This window comes from Cladophialophora carrionii, assembly GCF_000365165.1.
Source record: "Cladophialophora carrionii CBS 160.54 unplaced genomic scaffold supercont1.1, whole genome shotgun sequence".
Lineage (NCBI taxonomy): Eukaryota > Fungi > Ascomycota > Eurotiomycetes > Chaetothyriales > Herpotrichiellaceae > Cladophialophora > Cladophialophora carrionii.
Genome location: NW_008481816.1, coordinates 209,373 through 229,786, shown reverse-complemented (window position 1 = coordinate 229,786; position 20,414 = coordinate 209,373). Strand labels below are relative to the sequence as shown.

Genomic DNA, 20,414 nt, shown 5'->3' with positions numbered 1-20,414 from the left:
TGCCGTACGCAATCGTGGCAATCCCCCCTACTGGGTAAAATTCTCTAAGCGACAGAGTTACAGTACCCCGCTCGCGCCAGCCCAGCCTGGGCTGTCGTCGTCAGTCCTCGCAGATGGAAATGAAACGTTGCTACATCCGCCGTTTCGGGACGCGTGTTTTCAGGGGTTTCGCCCAGCCTTTGCCAATGTCTGGCGGAATTCCTTGGGAAATGTGTCCAAGAATCCCCAGAACCGGCGGAAAATCTTGGGGGCAGATGGGGACAACCAGTCTGCCGTGCATGAACTGGCCACGCCGATCAAGATTTCAGAAAAGAAAAACCCTGCTCAGGCCAGACGGCACGGATTTTTAACAGTGTGAGTGTGCGCGTACGTCTTGACGGGAAGCACCAGGAGCTGGATTCGGACGTGGCAAGACGAGAAGACGTGGTACTGTACGGAGTATGGACCACGAATCTTTTTCTGGCGGAGAGGTTGGACTTGCGTCTTCTCTGTCTATGGCTCTTGTCCTCATGTCATTTTGAGATTGCTCCTCAACCAGTTTGAGTTGCTGTGAAAGCCGAACATATATTCCTGTCCTTCATTGCCTGTGTCTCATCTCGTCTTGCACGGTCCCGCCGGCCAAACCTCGACGCGTTATCACGGGCCCTTCAGCCTCACTGCAGAATGACGCGTACGCCGAGAGAGTGCAAACCCATGGTATCACAATAGCATGCCCCTTTTCATGAACCCGTGCAATCATGCCAATGCCTGGAATCACTGTATCCCAGGGCCCAAGAGTGAAATGCCAGCCAGATATTATCCTTCGGTGTGAAAGCGGTGACCATACTGCTGCTCAGCCCATGCTGGGTTCCAGCCCTCGGAGCCGAAATAATCCAGGTTTGTCTGCTGCACCCCCTGCGCTTGTGCGTGTGCTTGTGCCGATCCTATACCGCCTTGTCCGCCACCCATGCTCTTCCAGTATGCACCTGCATTTGCAGTCCCATTTAAGACGCTCACGGTCCCCGGCTCCGTTGATCGGGGAATCCCACCCACATGGCTCATGTCGTGCCCGATTCCGTTCTGCATCAGAAAATCGGTAAAGGGAGCGTGGAAATCTCGGTTGCCCTGTGCTGTAAACTGTTGTGCCAGGTTGGGATTGTCACCCAGGGCCTGCTGGAAAGCAAAGTCATAACCCCCAAAATGCTGGGGTATTTGGTGCGTGCCACTGCTCGGTGTCCCAAACAGATTCGACTCATTTGGCGTCATGCTCGCCTCTGAGAACGGGTAATGTCCGTCAGCTGATTCCAGAGCACTCATTGGTTGGCTGGGGTAAGCGAAAGGATTGTCACTGGGGAACATGACACTCTTCAGATCCGGGATCTGAGTGTTTCCCAGCTGAGGTGTAAACTGATAATTTGGCGACATGGGAGACGACGCAGATGGGCTGTTAAATCCCATCAATTGCGGATTCTGCATCTGTTCTTGGAAAGAGGACAGCACCGGATCCGGGAGAGAATTTCTTTTGGCCAGTTTGGCAAGGTAGTCTGATGGAAGCGTCCTGGCTCTGCTGGGCGTCGCTGATTGCTCCCTGGAGCTTAGCGGAGCACCGAGGTCTGGCAATGTCTGCCTTTCTGGCAGTAGTCCTGCTTCAGATCCAGGCGAAGGCCGTTTTCGAGCGCTCGCTGGAGCCAAATTCAGTGAGCTTCGTCGTTCTTTCAGCTTTTCCGGTAGTACATCAAAAAGTCCCTGGCACAGAACTGTCAGCATTTGATATCCATGACAGCTATCATTGGGTGTAGCTTACCGTCAGGCTGACTGTGCACCTGTCGGCAGCCATACTTCGCTTCGCTAGGCTTGCCAGGGTGTCTCTCCCTTCCAATGCATCTTTCAGGATCTCATTGCTGGTGGAATTGTTCGGATTTTCGATGACGAAGAATACGAGAGACAGGATGGCGAAATATGTCGTGTACATAAAGAACCAGTAGGACCCTACCAGCAGGCCCCTCCTCTTCATCTCACTCATTATGTGGACGATGTTCCTGGCAACACTGATACACGCCGCAGCGCACGCAAAGCTTCGTTTGTCCACGTTTCTCGCTTGACATGCTTGAGATACATAATGAACAAACGGGCGGTAGACCATCATCTGAACGTGGGCATACCCCATACGTAAATGTTGTTGGACCCTAGACCATGTCAGCCCACCTGGTGCGCCACTCGGTCCGTAACATACCTTTCAAGCTCTCGTCCGCAACTGTCCGACGGTCTCAATTCCATGGGCAATTCATCCATCCAGTTCTGCAGATCCTTTTCAAGCTCGCGGATCTTTTTGTGACTGATGCTATATACCGGCTCGGCTTTCGAGCTATCTAGGGACTTTAGAGGGTAGATGTAGCGAACGACTTTCCTCATAATCATGGTCAACCTGGTGTGGGCGTTGGCTGCTCGCATCAGCGGGAAAGTGCCCGCAGGCATTGGCAGAATAGCTTGGTCGGTGATGTAGTCATCGTCAACCTCGGAAGGGTATTCTTGGTCGATGTCTTCGTCACTCAGCATCTGAGGAAGTCCGAGTGCTGCTCCGACATAGGCATCCAACTTTCGTACAATCCAGAAGATCCGCTTGCGCTCCTCGGACTCGATAGGGTTGAATTTGGTGGGCAGGTTACGATGCAGGCCTAGCCGACAGCAAGCTCGCAACGCAATGCCAATATAGGCGTAGCAGATGGGTAGCTTCGCCGAGGACTGGAGGAAAAGTATCATGAAGACAATGGCCTGGATCGTGACCAAATCCCTGCAGTCTGTGATGTCGAGGAGCTGCTTAGCGGTGCTGAAGTATTGGTATCTGACTTGACGTTAGCACAGGCGGCCTCATATCCGGTAGCACTTACCCTTGCTCGATTGCTTCCTTGTAACCTTTGATATCAAGCACCGTGTTCTCGTTTTCGGTTTTGGAGAACAGACAACCCACAGCCAGAACCACATAGAGCAGCGGCAGGAATTGGACGTGGTGGTTGTTGTATTGCTCCGGCTCGGTGTCGTAGACCGAGTGAAGACGTTTGAAGAAGGTCGGTCGGTGGATCGGGCGCATGAGAGCACAGGCGTCGTCCAACGTATTGCGGCATAGATCGATGGCCACATCTCTTGGGGGGAGGTCAACGTGAGGAGGGAGGCTAAAATCTATCGGTGACGAGTGGGCGGATTTGGGAGACTCGAGGATCTGGGCTATCGTTCGATTCTTCCGGGGACGCTCATACTCCGACAGGAACTGGTCACCAAACTGTGCGCGGAACTTCCGCATGAAGACGTAGCCGGACGAGTGGCCATGGAAATCCCAGTTGCCGTGGTCGTCGAGGTCCAGCGCACCCGTCCTATCGACCATCGACTGGAGTTGAGCATCGTCGTCTGGCTTGGGGGCCTCGGGGGCCGCTCGTCCCTCACCACTGACATTTGCTTTGCGCCGGCTATGCTCGATCAGCTGCTCGACACTGCGGGCGTCAAACTTGGGATCGTCGAGGTCAAGTCCCGGTAACACAGTTCGCAATATCGACTCGGCCTTTTGCAGTCGCTGTTCGAGGGCTTCGATGTACTGTGGTGCCGGGTTCCGCCGCCGGTTGGAAGGTTGGTCATAGGTACACTCTGAGATGCGCGTCAGTCACTCGAGCAAGCAGCCGAAGAGATCCCGTGCGGGATACGACAGACCATAGCTGTAGACCGTGCAATGCGTACACGGTTGTTTCCCGTCGCACTTGATCTTCTTCCTCCGGCATTCGTCACAGGCTCGGGTCACCCTCCGTCGCTTCTGCATGGGCACCTGTGGCTTTGCGCCAGAGTCGCTGGGCGGCGTATCTGGCAAAGGAGACTCAGGCCGCGATCCTGCCGCATGTTCGTCATCATGATGTGAGGCGCCGGCAGTCGAAATGGGCGCGGCATTGCTCAGAGCCTCGTCGGACGGGCGACCCAGGGACTGGGGGGTGTTGAAGTCCTGGTCGCCCATCCGATCCAAGCCTCAGGCAGCGGTGACAGCGAGTAGATGCTACGGAGGATGCCGAAGTGTTGCAGCACTCATCCACGCGCGACGTTCGACTCGACCCTGCAACTGGCGGAGGTGAAACGGGTGACGCATACGATTCAGAGAAGATTCACAAATAGCTGGATAAAAAACAGATTTGTCAGGGCCGGTCCACGGCGCCGCATTCGGATCTCGAGATACCCCGCAGTTCCAGTCGAATCTAGGCGCGAGCAGGATGGGCGATGCAAGGGAGAAAGGCAGCGACAAGAGGAGAGAGAAAGGTGAACGGCGATGGAAAGAGCAGCAGATGTGTGAAGGCGATCGACTCGGGCGGTACGAAGCGTACGAGGTTGCGGGTTCGCCCAACGACAAGCCAGGGCGTCCTTAGGGAGGCTACGGGGGGACGCCCACTGACGCCCACTGGCGCCCACTGGGTTGGGCTGAGGGGCCCGTCACCCGCTTGGGCGCTCGTCTACCCCCACCTTTACTTTTGTAAACGTCCACCACGGCGTCTCCAATGACGCAGTCTTGCAGCCAAACTCACCACGGAGGCCCCTAGCTGCGGAGCTTGTCTCCCGCGTGGATGCAGAGGCCAACCGGATAGCTGTGCGATGGATCCTCTTTGGCTGCTAGGGTTGCCCTTTGCTCCCTTTTTAGGGTCCCTCAGACAGGTTTCTCACAGCACAGGCAAGCGGTGCACGCGCGATACGACAGTCGCTCCACGCTCCGGCACCCATCGCAACGTGGACTGTCGATCCTCTGCCGCTGGGATACGAGTTCGGACGGACACTCGCCGATCGGAGGAGGTTTCACGGGCACGCTGGGTCGCGTTCAGAAAAATCAGGACGCTTTGGCATAACGAGCAGAGATCGAGAATACCGGAGATAGCTGACCAAGGGCGAGGCTTGAAGGGTCCAGGCGGATACCCCTGCACGAGTAACAGTCGCCTATGGACGAATGACAGCGACTCACCGGTCCCCTTCCAAGCACCATTTGGCCCTGCAAGAAACCGCTTTACCCCCGAATGGCAGCTGTATCCAGGGATGCCAGGACTCGAGCACCACTCGAACTCGTCGCCCAAAGAAACATTCGGTTCTTCTTTACAGATGTAGGAGCGTTCGAGGTCCTGAATCGAGCGCGGTATGCTTCACCCACCAGAACCGGAACAGCACTGGATGTCTGGAACTTTACTTCGTGTGAGGGGAGGAGGGGCACCCATGCATCGCGTGGCCATCCCACCATTAGGAGCACATATCACGCCAGGATCGGGGAAACGGACAACGAGGAGGCAAGCCCTGTCTATCTTTGTCGCACTTTTCTTCGACACACACGGATAAAGCCCGGCCTACGCCTCGCATTTTACCCTCAACATGGCGGTGAATGGCGGCCTTGATGATGGCATAGAGCAGCACTCAACACATGCGGTGGATCGTTTGAATAGAGGCTTGCGAGGCTTGCCGTCAGCCCCTCCTGTTATTCGCGCCCAATCATGACCACCCCATTGCTGGGTCGAGTAATAATCGACAGCCTCCAGGCTCACCATGCAGGGAACGTCTTGTTGTTTGGCTAGAACCCTTGTGATGGATATCAATCACAAACATCAGGATGCTGCCTTGGCCGAAACTGCCTGATCGGGCACCATCACTTTCTCCACATCCACGGCAGCATTGATACTCCGGCCGGAATCCATCTCCTGCCTGGACTGCAGGTCGCCGAACAACTCGTTTACGCTCTCGAGAGTATGACCCTGTGTTTCGGGATAACAGAAATACACAACAACTGCTGCGGTCCAGTTGAACGCGGTGAACAGGTAGAAGTAGCGATACCCCATCTTTGTGAGCGCAATAGGCGAGCATTGGGCAAAGATCAGGTTGACCGCCCAATTTGTGAACGTGGACAAGGAGGTGCCTTTGGCGCGCGCTGCTGTGGGAAACACTTCGCTGGAAAAAATCCAAGAGATGCACCCAACGCTCGTGAAGAAGACCGAGAAGACGAAATACATAGCCACACTCGCACGCAACGCGTTACCATTGCCACCAGGCGCCTGGTTCCCGTCGATGTAATAGTGTGCCAGAGTAGCATTGACACAGAGTGCAGCTCCCATGCCTATCATGGACGGGATCAACAGCTGCCTTCGTCCGACTCGATCCACGAACGCGATGCAGACGGTGTTATACACCTGGGCCAGTGCACCATAGATGCCGATGATCATGAGGCTCCTGCTAGTGCTGAAGTGCAAAGAGGCGTAGATCCGTGGTCCGTAATAGTTTATGACATTTATACCACTCGATATGGTGAAGAGTTGGATCCCACAAGCCAACAACACACGCCGTCGTAAACTTGGCACTCGAAACAAATCAAGCCAACCCATGCGGGAGTCGCGTGCGGCCTCAAGGTTGTCCTGGATCCGTTGGTATTCGGCTTCGACGAGACCAGGGTCGTGATGTAGTCGACTGAGCACGGCGTGCGCGCTCCTTAGCTCTCCACGTTCCGCAAGGAATCGTGGAGACTCGGGCAAGAACCAGACCCCGGCCGCGAGAACCACGGCGGGCAGCACTTGCATAGAGAGAGGAAACCTCCAGCTGAAGGGCCCTTCGACCAGCGAGCTTCCATAGCCTATCCACTGGGCGCACACGAATCTAGCTCCTGGTTAGTACTCTCACGCTGAGACGATTTGCGACTGGGGCTCGGACCCAAGACCAATGTTCCATTGTTGCAAACCTGCCAGCAAGGCTCTAAACTTCGGGTGAGCTACCTCCGAGCAGTAATTGGGTATCGTCGCCGACAAGAGACCGATCGCAAGGCCAGCGATGACCCGACCGACAATCACGGTGGCGACGCTGTTCGCACCGCCCTGCAACGCCCCTCCAACGCACGCGAGAATTGCGCCAGTGAAGATAGCAGCACGTCTGCCATATCTGTCAGAGAGGACATTGAGGCATAGTGATGAGACGATGGCCCCTCCAGTGAACGAGGAAACTATTCCACCTGCTGTATTGTCCGCCAGGGTTCCATTTCCGAAATGGCGGACAAAGTCTGTCTGGGCGATGGAAGAGGAGATGATCCCAGAATCTGCTTGTTCAGAGCATAGCTCGTCAGCATTGGGCTTTGAAAACTACGGATGTATGCGCCAGTGCAGTGTAGTGTGCAATGTCTGCCACTCGACTCAATCTTGTCCAACATGATTGAAGACCGCAAGGCTATTAAGGACCGGTGTGGCTCACCATAGCCAAAAAGCAGTGCCCCCAAGCACGCAAAAGCGCAACAGAAGCTGACTAGCAGCATTTGCATGGCATCGGGAGACCGCAGAAATGCAGCATAATCTGCAAAGGAGCCGCGTATGTGACCGAAAGGTTGTTCCTTTTCGGCTGTGATGTTGAAAGCACCTACTAACTCTGAATTAAGCCCTGATCAGTCTGGCTGAGCGACGACGTTGTTTGATCAACAAAGGCCGAGGCTGGCGGGGGCACGAGGTGTCCTCGGCTGCTCTCACGTGGGAAACAGGGCCATGAGTCTTTCCCGGATCCAGCCTAATTATTGGTGCCGCCCATTCAGCTGAGCTATTCGGAAAACATTAGACACCATCACTCTGGGCAAAGGCTGGCGAGACCGGCCTCAAACCACGATCCCAGGACGTGAATTGGCGCGCATGTGATGCCTCTTATCTGCGTATCGTTCCTGCTTAGCGACAAGCGGTCTCGAAACTTCGTCGACCCTGTGTGATTTTGTGCACAACACTCGTAGCCAGATGTAAAGCTTCCTTATGCCCGAGGAGCAGATTTTTCACAAACGTCAATTTCTCCCTCACCTAGACCAGTTACCGGCAAGAAGAAGGAGACTAGACTGTTGTAGTTCTCAAGTGACAGGGGCGATTGCCTTGAAAGTGCCATAGTCGTGTGGTTGCGGTCTCCAATGTGATCCGGCGGCACACTCGAACCTTGCCCGCCAGCTCTGCTCCGAACTTTTGAGTTTGTGACGTTGGGACCTAGAGCAGAAAGATATTGCTCGCCCCGAAATGCGCTGGCGCTGGGAACCCCTCTCATCCTGCATAGGCGATGAGATAGCGATGCTGAATGCGTTTTCGGCTGATCTCAGCCATTGGAGAATAAGATATCATGCTGGCTCCATCATGAACCGTGACCGATAACTGATCAAAGGCGCCCGCAAAATCTCCGTGCGTAGCTCGTTTTCCCAGTCAACCATGACTGGACTGAGCTCTGGACCCAAGGTAAGGAAGCTGAGGAGCAACTCATTTAGCCTTTCAAACGTTGGCCGCGACAGTCGTTTAGACACTTTGAGCATTCTACCAACAAACCAAGGCCTTTCTGTATGGAGCAGGACCGGATTTTTGCTGCCACTCAGCAATATTTGTATCAGTGCTTCCACAGAAATGTGTTGATCTAGTTCATTGTGCATGATATTGTCCATGAGCTCCGCAAAGAATTCCTCGCTGAACTCTGTGGAGTGGCGGTATTCCCAAATGGCTGTGTTGATCGTCATCAGCGCACCCAGCCTGGATATAATCTGTTTGAACTGTCCCGTGTCGGTATACCGTGCACCATTCGGACTGGCAAGGAGGTTATATAGAGGCTGACCCGGTAGGAAGACCGAGAACCGCAAAGGTTGCTGCCTTCGTGAAACCGGATTGCTCTGCATGCCCGCTTGCACGAGCGCGAGATGTTCGGCACACTTCAGGAACGTGATGAATTCTTCAGTCTGCTGCGCAATTTCGGTACGGCCAATGGACTCGGCCTCTTGCTCAGTCGTGTGTCTTGGTGAAGATTGATGGTCAAAGTAAAATGTGGCACCCTGACCCTTGTAGCCAGAGAAGATGTAGTCCGACCAATTGATCAACATTTGTAACCTGTTGTTTTGGACCAGAGCGGTTGGTCCGCCTCTGTCTCTGATCTTCTGCACAACCGCTTCCCAGTGCATCCAGGCATAGATGCGGCGCTCTATACGAGGATCGAAATCCTCCAAGGCCGCGGCGGAGATCGTCGCCGAGATCGTCGCATCTGAGGTGTCATGCGGGTGTTGCTGGTAGTGATGAAGAAGCAACTGAGAGGCCTTGGCACGATGTTCAATGGCAAGACGTGTTTCTGGGAGGCCTTGAACCCAAGCCTGTGTGTTGGCGGCGTGGACAAGGATGGTATTCTGGAAGCACACCGCGCCTTTCATGGCTTCTGGAATGAAGACTGTTAGGTACCAGTTGTGGGCACGAGGGCTTCGTCGCTCAAACCCGTACGAACATGCCGGCATGACGTTGGCATAGAAATCGAAAAGCTCCTGGTCCTGAGCGCTTAACTTTATGGGTAGGCAGTCGAACGGGTCAGTCCGAGCAGCACTCAGATACGATTGTGGTTCTGGACTTTGGGACGTGGCGCCGCATGATAGCCATTGCCAATTGGGCGGCGACGTTCGATCAGGAGAGTCCACGGACGATGGGGGCGTGACCAGTGGCTTGGAGACCATGTCCGCCAGCTTTGCAAAGGCCGAAGAACCCAGGGAGAAGGCAGGCCTGGGATCATTGGGAACCGCCTCCAAGTCGGGGTTGTGACGAACAATCTCTTCGACAGGATCATCATGATGGCTTTGGTGCTCGCGTTGGTCCTTTGGCGCTCCTTGCAAAGACATACAGCGCAGGGCATCGCCAGGTTCGAAGGCCGGCGAGGTTTCCCGCTCCTCACGTTTATGTGTCGGTCGTGATTGCGACCTAGCTTTCACGCCTCTCTTGCGGGTCGGCGGGTGAGACTCCCCAGCAATATTGGAATGGGAGCGAGCCTCCCAACGCTTCTCCCTCATGTATTCTTGCATAACATGACGTCGAACTTGAGTGGAGTTGGAGCCTGAAGAGCTGACGTTGCTATTGTCGATGAACTGGAAGCGCCGCTGAGGTTTCCTCGACCCAGAAGCCATTGCTATTATATGTGCTCGGTGGAGCGATCGTCTTTTCTCGAAGCCGCAAAGATCCTGGAGAGTCGGTGCAAGAAGCCTGCCAGACGGAAAGGATGTGTACCTAGTGCTTCGAGCTTTGTTTGGGCGTTCGACCTGGAAATGCTCGGTTTCGAGGACATGGTCAAAATAGAGGCGGGCTGGCCAGGAGGCTTTTGGCCACGGATTGTTTTGGCTCTAGCTAGGGAATGATTCTATCCTTTCGTGAAAATGAGCCAGGTCCCTAATCGAGCTTTACCTCACGGAAGGAACCAGTTTACCAGATGGACATGTCAGACTTTTTGGCAAGCCCGGAAAGTCGCCTCGCTCCAGGCCTGCCGTCCGAGACGGGCTTGAGCAATGTACAGTTTGGGAAAGGAAGACTCGGCGGGCCCAAGTGGCCATCGGTGTCCCACGATCTCTTAGAGCAGCAGTGAGGGGCATGGATGTACCGTGTATGGTAGCTGAAGAGAAGCATGTGGTTAATCCAACTCGCTCAGGCGGCTCGCAAGTTGGACGCACGGGGTTGTAGGCCGTCAGTAGGCACGGACAGGTCTGGAGTCTTTCGCCAGCAATGGGAGCTCTCGCAACTGTACTGGGGTGCTGTGGTACTGGGTACTGGGTAGAGTTAGTCAGGCCCCGAGCGAGCCTACAGTGGCTGCCCCAGGTCCATCATTATCTGTTTTGGGGGCTTACGAAAGGCTTAGGGACCCTTAAGGCTCGGGTTGGCTGGCGTCTCGGGCCAGGTGCTCCGGGGAGCAGCCCTGCCGGCTGCAGCAACAACCTTTTCCGTCGATGCTGGTCAGATCGGCTTGAGAACGGCAAGATCTCAAGTTGAGCGAGAACGAATGCCGACCCTTGGCCACGCAAGCAAACGAGGTATTACTGTCACCACTGTGTTGAGTTATGTCACGATCCAATCAACACGGCGACATACCCTGGGCGGCGACTCGGGTCATGCACCTTGGGGACTTTGTGATAGCCATACGAAAGTGAATATAGCCGAAAAGAGAGGTAGCATGATCGGTGACACCAGCTTCTAGAGTGCTCGCGATGTTGGGATTGGGTTTGCCACAGAAGATGGTACCTCTGCTGAGCTGCAATGCAACGGGTTCGGTAGACGCGCCGCCGGGTTCGCTGACTGTCAAGACTTGTATAAAGAGAGCATCTATCGACCCACGACCTTGTGACAGAATTTGTGCGTGTCCCTGTCGGTATCGCTCCCTGCCTTGCCCTCATGTGCGGACCCCGACATGGCCATAACCTTGGTATGTACTCCGTATTAACTGTCCGACTGACGGTTTACTGGGGACCAATAGAGACAGCAGAGGTAGGTAATAGACGGAATGCGCCTGGCTCGTCCACACCGGCTCGTGGAAACAGCGACGGCAGCAGCATCTCGGAGGACGCGAGCCTGAAGCCTGGAGGTTTGGGACATGTCAGTCAACACATACTGCGTCGTGTTGAAGCACTTGTCCCCTTTGCAGCCGATTGGTTCTGCGGTCACAGGTTTCTCTCCTGACACTCCAGCGTCTCAGAAGCTGCCTCAGCCTGTGGCCAAGCGACCTTGCTGGGTCTGTGAGTCGTCGATGCTTCCCCATGCACCGGCCTCCACACTTCTCAAGGTTTCCCTTGATCATCACTGGCCGCCTGCAGCAGCCGCCTCAGAATCTGAATCTCAAGCCTAAAACCGCATCGACGTCGACGGACACTCCCGCAAGTGATGTGTTGGGTTGCACCGACACCCCTTGGACCCTGACTTTGCTTGTCCTTCTTCCTCTTCTGGTCCACCGCCCGCTGCAACTACCGCTGTGTAGTACTTACATTGCTGCACTGCATCAGGCCAGCATCTACTCACTAGCCACCACCTGCCGGTGACCAGCTTGATCTTCCGCCGAACTGCAGGTCCCAGTTCCTGCATCGTCGCCGTGCAACGTTTGCCCAAGCGGCTCGGAAGAACAGTCGCCACGCGCTCCTGGCTGGATACCATTCGCGTCCCTCGATTCTACGATCAGCACAGACTTCCTTAGAGGCGTCAACGCCACTTCGGGAGGCTCGTCACTCCTCAGTTGATCTCGACCAGCCTTCTTCTGCGGAAAGGAGCCTGATACTCTACTACTCCAACGCCATGGCGCAAGCAACTCAGTCGATAAAGTGTGTTGTCACTGGCGACGGTGCTGTCGGGAAGACGTGTCTGCTGATATCCTACACCACGAATGCTTTCCCCGGCGAATACATCCCGACTGTCTTCGACAACTACTCCGCCAGTGTTATGGTAGATGGGAAACCAGTATCGCTGGGTTTGTGGGATACTGCAGGTCAAGAAGACTACGATCGATTGCGACCTCTTTCATACCCACAGACAGATGTCTTTCTGATATGCTTCTCTATCGTCTCACCTCCTAGTTTCGACAACGTCAAGGCAAAGGTGGGAGCACCATGTTTCTATATTCGCCCAATGTTCGAGCTGACAGTTTCGGATGTAGTGGTACCCCGAAATTGAGCACCACGCGCCCAATGTGCCCATCATCCTTGTTGGAACCAAGCTAGACCTTCGAGAAGACAAAGCAACGGCCGACAACTTGAGGGCAAAAAAGATGGAACCCGTCTCGTACGAGCAGGCACTGGCAGTGGCGAAAGAAATCAAAGCGGTGAAATACCTGGAATGCTCCGCACTCACACAACGAAATCTGAAGAGCGTGTTCGATGAAGCCATTAGGTGAGGCGCAATCTCAGCGTGGCATGCTGGCAAGACACTGACGAACATGTCCCTAGGGCTGTACTCAACCCTCGACCTACGACGACCAAGAAGAAGTCACGATGCACCATTCTCTAGGACGTTTCCAAGCGCAAGCGCGCTTCTAAATTGGGGTTTTGGCGGTGAAGAGGTTTGATCCAAGATGCAGGGCAACAGATGGACATAGACTTCTCTGCTTCGCTGCTTCCTCTTTACTTCGATACAACTTTGCCGTTCACCTTTGCGCCTGCTTCCAGGACGCCGCTGAAAGTGCCCGGGGGAGAATTTGGGGCATCCAACTAATACAGCTTCAACCAAGGCGCGAATGGAGGCGTTGATATAGGAAGGGATTCACATCCGATATTTCGAGCAGAAGCATACTTGTCCTCGTAAACTGTCACCTTCATATTTGCTGGCCGAATCCCCAGTGCTTCAGTGGCTCACTCGAGAAAGACGGCTAGGATGGATGTCCCCACGAGTGTCCTTGACTTCCACCGTATTTGCACCCGTTTCAGGCGGCGCCTTGTGCTTCCGAGAACCCTGCTCGCGCTCAGCCTTCTCCTTGAGTCGCCTCCGCCCTCGTTCCTCTTCAAGTTTTTGGTTCTTTGAGTTGATTCTTGCCTTGCGAGCTTTGCTCTTGCCGCCTCCTCCGGCCGTAAGCTCGACATTGATTCTTCGCCCCTTCTGCTTCCCGCTCGGCTTCGTCTGCTCTTTGTCGTCTTGCTGAGCAGCGGCTGCATCTTTCCCCTCCCCTTTGGCCTCCGGATCGAAGATAGAATGATGGTACAATTTCAAACACGTCTTCATCTTGTCGTAATGGTCGAACTCGAGAAAGGCATACCCCTTACTCTTTCCACTAGCTTTCTCGGTCGCATGACGGACGGAGGTGGGTGCAATCTTGGAGAAATGGGCGTTGATCTGATCAAGAGTGGCGTCGTAAGGGAGGTTGCCGACAAAACAGATAAATCGAGCTGGAGCGGACTTCTTGTCGCCGTCATCCTTCTCTTTCTTTGCCTTATTCTCGTCGCCGTCGCGGTTCTCTTTCTTCGCCTTCTTCGCCTTCTTCTTGTCGCCGTCGTCCTTCTCTTTCTTTGCCTTCTTCTTGTCCTTCTTGGACTTCTTCATCTCCCCGTCCGGTTCTTGTGTGGAGGCCCCCTCGGCTGCCACTGGCGCAGGTGATGAGGAAACATGTGCTGCATGACCCGTCGAGGGATCTTGTTCTGGCGCTTCCTCTTTCGACTTCTTCTGTTTCTTTGCTCTTCGTTCCGACTTCTCCTGCTTCAGCTGTCCCTTTGACTTTGCCGGAACTGCCGAGACTTCATTTTGGGAAGTTTTGTCTGGCTGTGGCTTTGTACTTTGCAGGTCTTCCCGATCTTGAATCTGTTCGTGCTTCCTCTTCTTAGACATCTTGGAGTGTTGCGGCAATAGAATGAGGTCTTAGTAGGAACAAAGCAGGTACATAATATGGCGCAGAGGGCCGGGGCGGATGTGTGGTCGCGAACTTTTTGAGGGTGCTGGAAAAAATAATTTCGGCGGGCTGAAGTAAGGCATCCGTGACTGAGCGCCACGAGTCCAGCGGAGGGACGTCATCCTCCTCCCTAACCGCATAGGTGGGTGATAGGCATCCTCGTACCCGCGGCGTGTCATTGGCATGCTTCACTTCCGCCTAAACTCCCAGTCCCGCCCCGGAGCAACAGCTGGATATGTCCTCTTTCCTTTCGGGGTTGCCTTCAGTCTCGAACTTCGATTCCTCGTTTCGCACGCTTATGCAGCGGAGCCGTTCTTTCCTCTCCCTCACAACAACAGCTATGATAGACAGATGAACCACGAGGGCTCCCACTCCTTTCTCACCCCGCCTTAGAGACAGCTGTCCCTCTTCCTCCCGACCTCAACTCCACCATGGCAGTCTACGCATCTCAACTCTCTACCAAAGGCCATTTTGCGAACAGCGTCCCGACTCTACCGACACAAGCGCCTCCAGCCGGCACGTTCTTGCCAGGCACCAAGGTTCAGGTGGGTGACCACAGGGTCATCATTGACCGCTACCTGTCCGAAGGTGGCTTTGCCCATGTCTACGTTGTGCAGCTCCCCCACGCCGTCGATGGAAACCAGAAGGCCGTGCTCAAGAGGGTGGCCGTGCCCGACAAGGATCACCTGGCCAACATGAGAACAGAGGTCGAGACCATGAAGAGACTGCGCGGGAAGAAACACATTGTCAAGTACATCGACTCGCACGCCTCTCAGTTGAAGGGTGGTGGCTATGAAGTATTTCTGCTCATGGAATTCTGTCAGGGCGGCGGACTTATCGACTTTATGAACACTCGCCTGCAGAATCGGTTGACCGAGCCTGAGATTCTGAAGATCTTCACAGATGTGGCAGAGGGCGTGGCTTGCATGCATTACCTGAAGCCGCCTCTGATGCACCGAGATCTCAAAGTCGAGAACGTCCTCATATCCACGAGCGGCTCGTCCAGGATATACAAGCTGTGTGACTTTGGGTCAGCAGCTCCTGCGAGACCAGCCGCGACCAGTGCCGCCGAAGGACGGCTAATAGAGGACGACATCAACCGCCATACTACATTGCAGTATCGCAGTCCCGAGATGATCGACGTGTACAGGAAGCAGCCGATCGATGAGAACTCTGATATTTGGGCCCTTGGTGTATTCCTGTACAAGCTTTGCTATTATACCACTCCATTTGAGGAAGCTGGGCAAATGGCAATCTTGAATGCCAAGTTCAAGTTCCCCGGCTACCCACGCTTCTCCGATCAGTTGAAGCTGCTGATCGCCTCGATGCTCCGAGAGAAACCATCAGACCGGCCCAACATATATCAGGTGTTACAAAAAGCTTGTCAGCTGGACGGCCGCGAGTTGAGGTTTGAAAACATCTATGCTCGCAGGACACAATCGGAAAGTCGTAAAGATCAAGTGCTTCCGCAACCCTCTAGCTCGCAATCACGAGCCGGTGCCACGTTGTCCCCTCCAAAACAAGCAGCTCCTCCTGCCATTCCTGATATTGAACCAATGCGACGAGGGCGACCGACTAAACCTGTTTCTCACCACGGTTCGGCCAAACCGAGTCCGTCACCGCTACGAATGATGGAGGATGCGCATTCAGATCCCTTCGCTGCCCTGGACGGTAACAGGGCGTCTGCTGAGGACGAACTCTCCTCGCGCTTTCCCACGCTTGATCAGTTCTCCTTGATGACCGACAAGGGGCAAAAATTTGCGTTTGAATCCCACCTTGAGAAGGACACAGTGGCTGATCCCCGGCTAGCTCAACGGGTGACGAATGCTTTAGCAGATGATGCGTTCGCAAGGCCTCCCAGTCCTGCCAAACCTAAACCGCCGCCAGAGAAGTCGGCTGCCGTTGTTAGATCGCAGACTGTTCTGCAGCACAAAAGATCGCTCGAAGGCAAAGAAACACAAGCACGTGCAAGCCCGGCCAATGCTCCACCTGTCACTGCGCCCAAGCCGGCGATGGTATCGACCGGTACGATGACAGCCTCCCCCCCGGCTGTTGAATCCGAAGCCAAGCCGTTCGCCGAACGTCCAGTCCACCGTTTCCCACCCAAAGAGCAACCCCTGAAAAGTACGGTTACGCCAGTTCAGAAATACGAAGACTTAGAGCTGCCTCCACGAGAGCCCCGTTCCACCCGCAATAAAGATGCGTCCAGGCTAGCAAACCTGCTGAGGGAAGATGCGCACCGCTCGCAGCTCGCCGGTGACGTTGAGCCAAGGTCGCCGACATCGTCGCGTCCGTCTTTAGAAGGCGGACGTCCGACCATGCGAGAACTGAGTCCCGGCGTGAGCAGGTCCAGGTCGCTCAATTTCAGGACCCGACCCGCCAGCGTTAACATCGGGGCGCGACCTACTCACATCAAGGACAAGGAAATCAAAAGCCTCGACTATGAGACGACTTTCACGAGTGCAGAACCGGAAACGGCCCCTTTGGCACAGGTAGAGTCAGCCACAAACATCACGTCGGACGTTGAGTTTCTCAAGGCCAAAGAAGAGGAGGAGAAGGAACGTCGACACCACCATAGGAGGCTGGGCAGCGGTCCAAAACATCTCAAGAGAGCCAGCTTACCGTCGATTGTCCCCAATATTGCGGGTACGACGAAGCTGCTGGCTGGTAAGTTCGGGGACGCGTTCAAGATGTTTGAAAGCAACAGCGACTCAAATCACCATCGACAACGTAGCGACTCTCCATCACGGGATCCCATCAACGTCCTGACACCGATTGCCGGCTCAGAAGCGACGGACTTGAATGATGATCGGCACCCGTGGGACGATGCGGAGGACCAGACTCCTGAGGTCAGACGTGAGATCGAGAAGAGAAAGCTGGAGGCTGAGGAGAAAAGAGTCGCTCAGGCGGCTGCAGAGTACCGACATCGACTAGCAGCACGAGGAGGTGGTGCTTCGGGTGGTGGTGGTGGCGGCGGCGTTGGCAGATCGGCTACCATTCAGCACAGGGTCAAGTCGCTTCTAAATGAGAACACTCGACCGGCTCAGAAGACCGCAACCGGATACGGCCACTTCACCGAACCTGCAGCGCCTCAACAGCCGCATGGGAATGAGAGGCGGTCCTCTCAGCCGTCTGGCCAATCTCCGACTCAGTTGTCAAGCCATGTAGAACGGCATGGTGTCCCAGAAGTCACTGCATCCGCTCCATCCTCCACCACAGATCTTACGCAGGTCAATTCGCGCGGACAGAGACCTACAGCACCCCCCAAGCCAAAGGTGCTGCGGACAGCTGGAGCCGTCGAAACGAGTGTCGGCCGTGCAAACGAGGCCACAGCAGCTTCAACCACGACACTCGATGAAGACTGGGAAGCCAATTTTAGTCGGCGATATCCTAGTCTTGCGGGCATCGAGATGGTAGAGACGTCGATCGACGCGCCCAAGCCCACAACGACTGTACGAACGAAAGAAGTGTGATGAGTGATGTTGTGCGAGGCAGTCATATACATGTAGAGCTGAATCAATGGCACTTGTGCCTTACAACACCCATCAATCTGACCGTTCCAATGCAGTAGATGATGAGTCGAGAGTGAAGTGAAAGCGAAGTGCAAGTGAAGATGTTCCACTTCATACTTGCGTGACAGCCACTTCCTCTGTGACTGCCAGACTTCTTTATTTCGTCTCAGGAACGATGTTCTTCGTTCCTCGCTTCATAGTCACTCCAACCCAGACATTGGTGTTCCTCAATACACGTCCTCCGTTCGCTGCTCTACATCATTATCGGGATCGTGGTCACTTGAGACGACAATGGCAGCGCCTCGGAGCGGGGCACAAGCGTGGAATGCCGAGACGACCAATGCGCCGTCACTTGGCAAGCCAGACAGTGACCAGGATTATGATTATCGCCCCGGTTCCCCGTACTCGTACCGAGTCGGAGCAGCCTCAGGCACTCGGACTGTCGCCAGGGCTGGAATCAAAGGCAAAAGATTCGACAACGCCCCCGACTCACGCGTCCACCGCCATCGCAAGACGAAATACTCGTATAGAATTGGCATCCGGCTGCCTCGAGAGAAGCTGCTGACCTTCCCTCAATACAACGGAAGGGTCAAGGACTTCGTGCGCCAGTGGGGCGGCTCGTTCGTGACGCTCAAGGTTCCACCGTGGAAGTTGTGTGCCATCGACGCCATCGGCGCCGCGCCGGGAAACACTATTGTCCCAACGGCTGTTGTTCCTGTACTTCGTCGACCCGTATCATCACTTCCAGGGGTGTCGACGGCGCGCTCGCCTTCCACGACGACAACATCTCCTCCGTCACGACTCTCGGTGACGGGCCCATCGAGCTTCTCAGACGCGGATCTTGGCCCACCCAACACCCCGTTTACCACATATCCGTCACCCGAAGCGGAAGCGGACCTTCGCTGCATCGAGACCAGGACAGCAGCAGCTCAGCAGGACCTTCTTCTAGCACAGACTACTGGGTCATTCAGCGCACGTGATACGAGAGGACGATACTCTGCGCCTACGGCCGCAGCGACAGCAGCGACAGCAGCGACATTCCAGATCGGCACCACCTTCGACGACCTGCCTGTTGCCGAACGCCTCATCCGCAACAACACCATGGCCCCCGTCAAGGACACCAGCAGCGTGCACAACACGATCAAAGGCATCATCCAGCACTTGACGGACATCCAACTGCAGACGCACGGCTACATCCCGCAGACGCAGGATCTGCTCGTCGACAAGCTCACCGACCTGACGACGTCGCTGGCCGAGCTGAAACGGCTGACGTCCGCGCAGGAGTCCCCCAACAATTACATCCACCAGGTGGCCATCGCGCCGGAGATAGTCGACTACGTCGACGACGGGCGCAACCCGGACATCTTCACCCGCGACTTTGTCGAGATCGTGCAGCGCGGCAACGCCGTCGTGCACGGCAAGCAGCGCGCCTTTCGCGACTTCACCGAGGTGTACGCGCGCAAGTTGAAGGAGGGCATCCCCGGCGTGAGTGCCCAGGTGGACCGGGTGCTCAAGAACGCCGGCTTTGAGGAACAGGATGCGTCGAGGTCGAGCACGAATGGGGCCCACGACGCGGAGAGGCACGTCGATCCGTAGAGACATGAGACATGGACACGGGCACGCGTCGGCGAATGGGTGAAATCAGCCCGAGGGAGGAGCTGTTTCGTGAGCTCGGGCGTCATGGCCTCTAACTGGATTGTACGCACGAGGGATAGAATCTACGTTTCACCCGGATATCTTACGCAGGATGCATCGATACCTTAGGCAGGATGCACCAACCATACAATTACCATCCCAGCGCTGATAAATGATAGAGGGACAGCAGCAGCGAGGTCTTTTACGTTACCAGCCCAAAGAGTCCATTGCATTGGCTAAGCTTCAGGTAGCGGAATCACTATTCGAGGCTGTCGCCTCGGAATGCGACCTCCAGTGGGAGTCTAATTCTACTCCAGTATGGGACCATGTCATCCCATGGGGGAGTTAATTCCCGTCAGCATGCCACTGACCGCCAGCCCGGAGCCCCAAAAGACAAAATTTGTGTACCACTCGAGATAGAAAGGAGACCTGGGAGCAATGTCCTTGGTTTCCCAAGAAACCCGACATCTCCGAGGATGCGATACAACCCAACTGTGGCCAGGATATTTGAATTGGGGTGGTGAATCTACAGTAGGTTCCTCAGCTCGCTCTCTAGGCTAGCTGCATATTCGAGGAAGTTGGCTCCAGGGTTCATGAGGTGCGGAAGTAGTCACTTGTCCACTCGTAGGGGCGCGCAGGCATCATCGATAGACCTGGAAACCGATTCGGCCTTTTGGTTTACCGACGTTCAGATGATACGCACTGTGTTTGGCAAGTTTCAGGGCCGTGAATGCGCAGAAGCGCCGCCGCCGACGGTCAGAGAGTTCTCGGACCCGGCCTGTCGACTCCACGCAGCGAGAGCCGCACGTTGAGCTTGGGGAATCAGTCGATGTGAAGAAGTCAGCGATGCAGGCAAGAAAATTCAAGGCGATGTCAAGCCTTCTGGTACCGAACATTGCCAAATTTTCGCATGCTTAGCTAGAGAACCGTGTCCACTGGCCACTGGCAATACCATGAGAGGGGTTCCGCTGATGGGAGAGCATGGCATTCGAAGACTCGCCAGGGGGGGATTTTCATTGGAAATCCTTATCTTCGAGCTGGTAAAGCTCAGTCGAGAGCGTCATAACAAGGCAGAACCACCTACCAGTCTGATCATCATGTGTGTCCGAAGAAACAGAATGAGGGTACCATTGTCGCTCGAGT

General features: G+C 55.1%; 7 protein-coding genes across 7 annotated transcripts; 3 read left to right on the top strand and 4 right to left on the bottom strand.

Moving 5' to 3' along the window:
* Window positions 1-795: 795 nt before the first annotated feature.
* On the bottom strand, window positions 796-3,973 carry G647_00084 (uncharacterized protein; the record flags this gene model as incomplete). The annotated part of the gene is made up of 5 exons (XM_008723487.1): window positions 796-1,725; window positions 1,784-2,165; window positions 2,213-2,821; window positions 2,868-3,615; window positions 3,679-3,973. The coding sequence occupies 5 exons, from the start codon at window positions 3,971-3,973 to the stop codon at window positions 796-798; spliced, it is 2,964 nt and encodes a 987-aa protein (XP_008721709.1).
* Window positions 3,974-5,588: 1,615 nt separating this feature from the next.
* G647_00083 (uncharacterized protein) lies at window positions 5,589-7,171 on the bottom strand (the record flags this gene model as incomplete). Its single annotated transcript, XM_008723486.1, has 3 exons — window positions 5,589-6,627; window positions 6,682-7,060; window positions 7,108-7,171. 3 exons carry the CDS (start codon window positions 7,169-7,171, stop codon window positions 5,589-5,591), a joined length of 1,482 nt encoding a protein of 493 aa, XP_008721708.1.
* A 930-nt stretch (window positions 7,172-8,101) lies between these two features.
* Window positions 8,102-9,904, bottom strand: G647_00082 (uncharacterized protein; the record flags this gene model as incomplete). The annotated part of the gene is made up of 1 exon (XM_008723485.1): window positions 8,102-9,904. The coding sequence occupies one exon, from the start codon at window positions 9,902-9,904 to the stop codon at window positions 8,102-8,104; it is 1,803 nt and encodes a 600-aa protein (XP_008721707.1).
* A 2,143-nt stretch (window positions 9,905-12,047) lies between these two features.
* G647_00081 (uncharacterized protein) lies at window positions 12,048-12,755 on the top strand (the record flags this gene model as incomplete). The annotated part of the gene is made up of 3 exons (XM_008723484.1): window positions 12,048-12,347; window positions 12,406-12,638; window positions 12,695-12,755. 3 exons carry the CDS (start codon window positions 12,048-12,050, stop codon window positions 12,753-12,755), a joined length of 594 nt encoding a protein of 197 aa, XP_008721706.1.
* Window positions 12,756-13,088: 333 nt separating this feature from the next.
* On the bottom strand, window positions 13,089-14,063 carry G647_00080 (uncharacterized protein; the record flags this gene model as incomplete). Its single annotated transcript, XM_008723483.1, has 1 exon — window positions 13,089-14,063. The coding sequence occupies one exon, from the start codon at window positions 14,061-14,063 to the stop codon at window positions 13,089-13,091; it is 975 nt and encodes a 324-aa protein (XP_008721705.1).
* Window positions 14,064-14,555: 492 nt separating this feature from the next.
* Window positions 14,556-17,597, top strand: G647_00079 (uncharacterized protein; the record flags this gene model as incomplete). The annotated part of the gene is made up of 1 exon (XM_008723482.1): window positions 14,556-17,597. The coding sequence occupies one exon, from the start codon at window positions 14,556-14,558 to the stop codon at window positions 17,595-17,597; it is 3,042 nt and encodes a 1,013-aa protein (XP_008721704.1).
* Window positions 17,598-17,927: 330 nt separating this feature from the next.
* On the top strand, window positions 17,928-19,232 carry G647_00078 (uncharacterized protein; the record flags this gene model as incomplete). The annotated part of the gene is made up of 1 exon (XM_008723481.1): window positions 17,928-19,232. The coding sequence occupies one exon, from the start codon at window positions 17,928-17,930 to the stop codon at window positions 19,230-19,232; it is 1,305 nt and encodes a 434-aa protein (XP_008721703.1).
* Window positions 19,233-20,414: the final 1,182 nt, after the last annotated feature.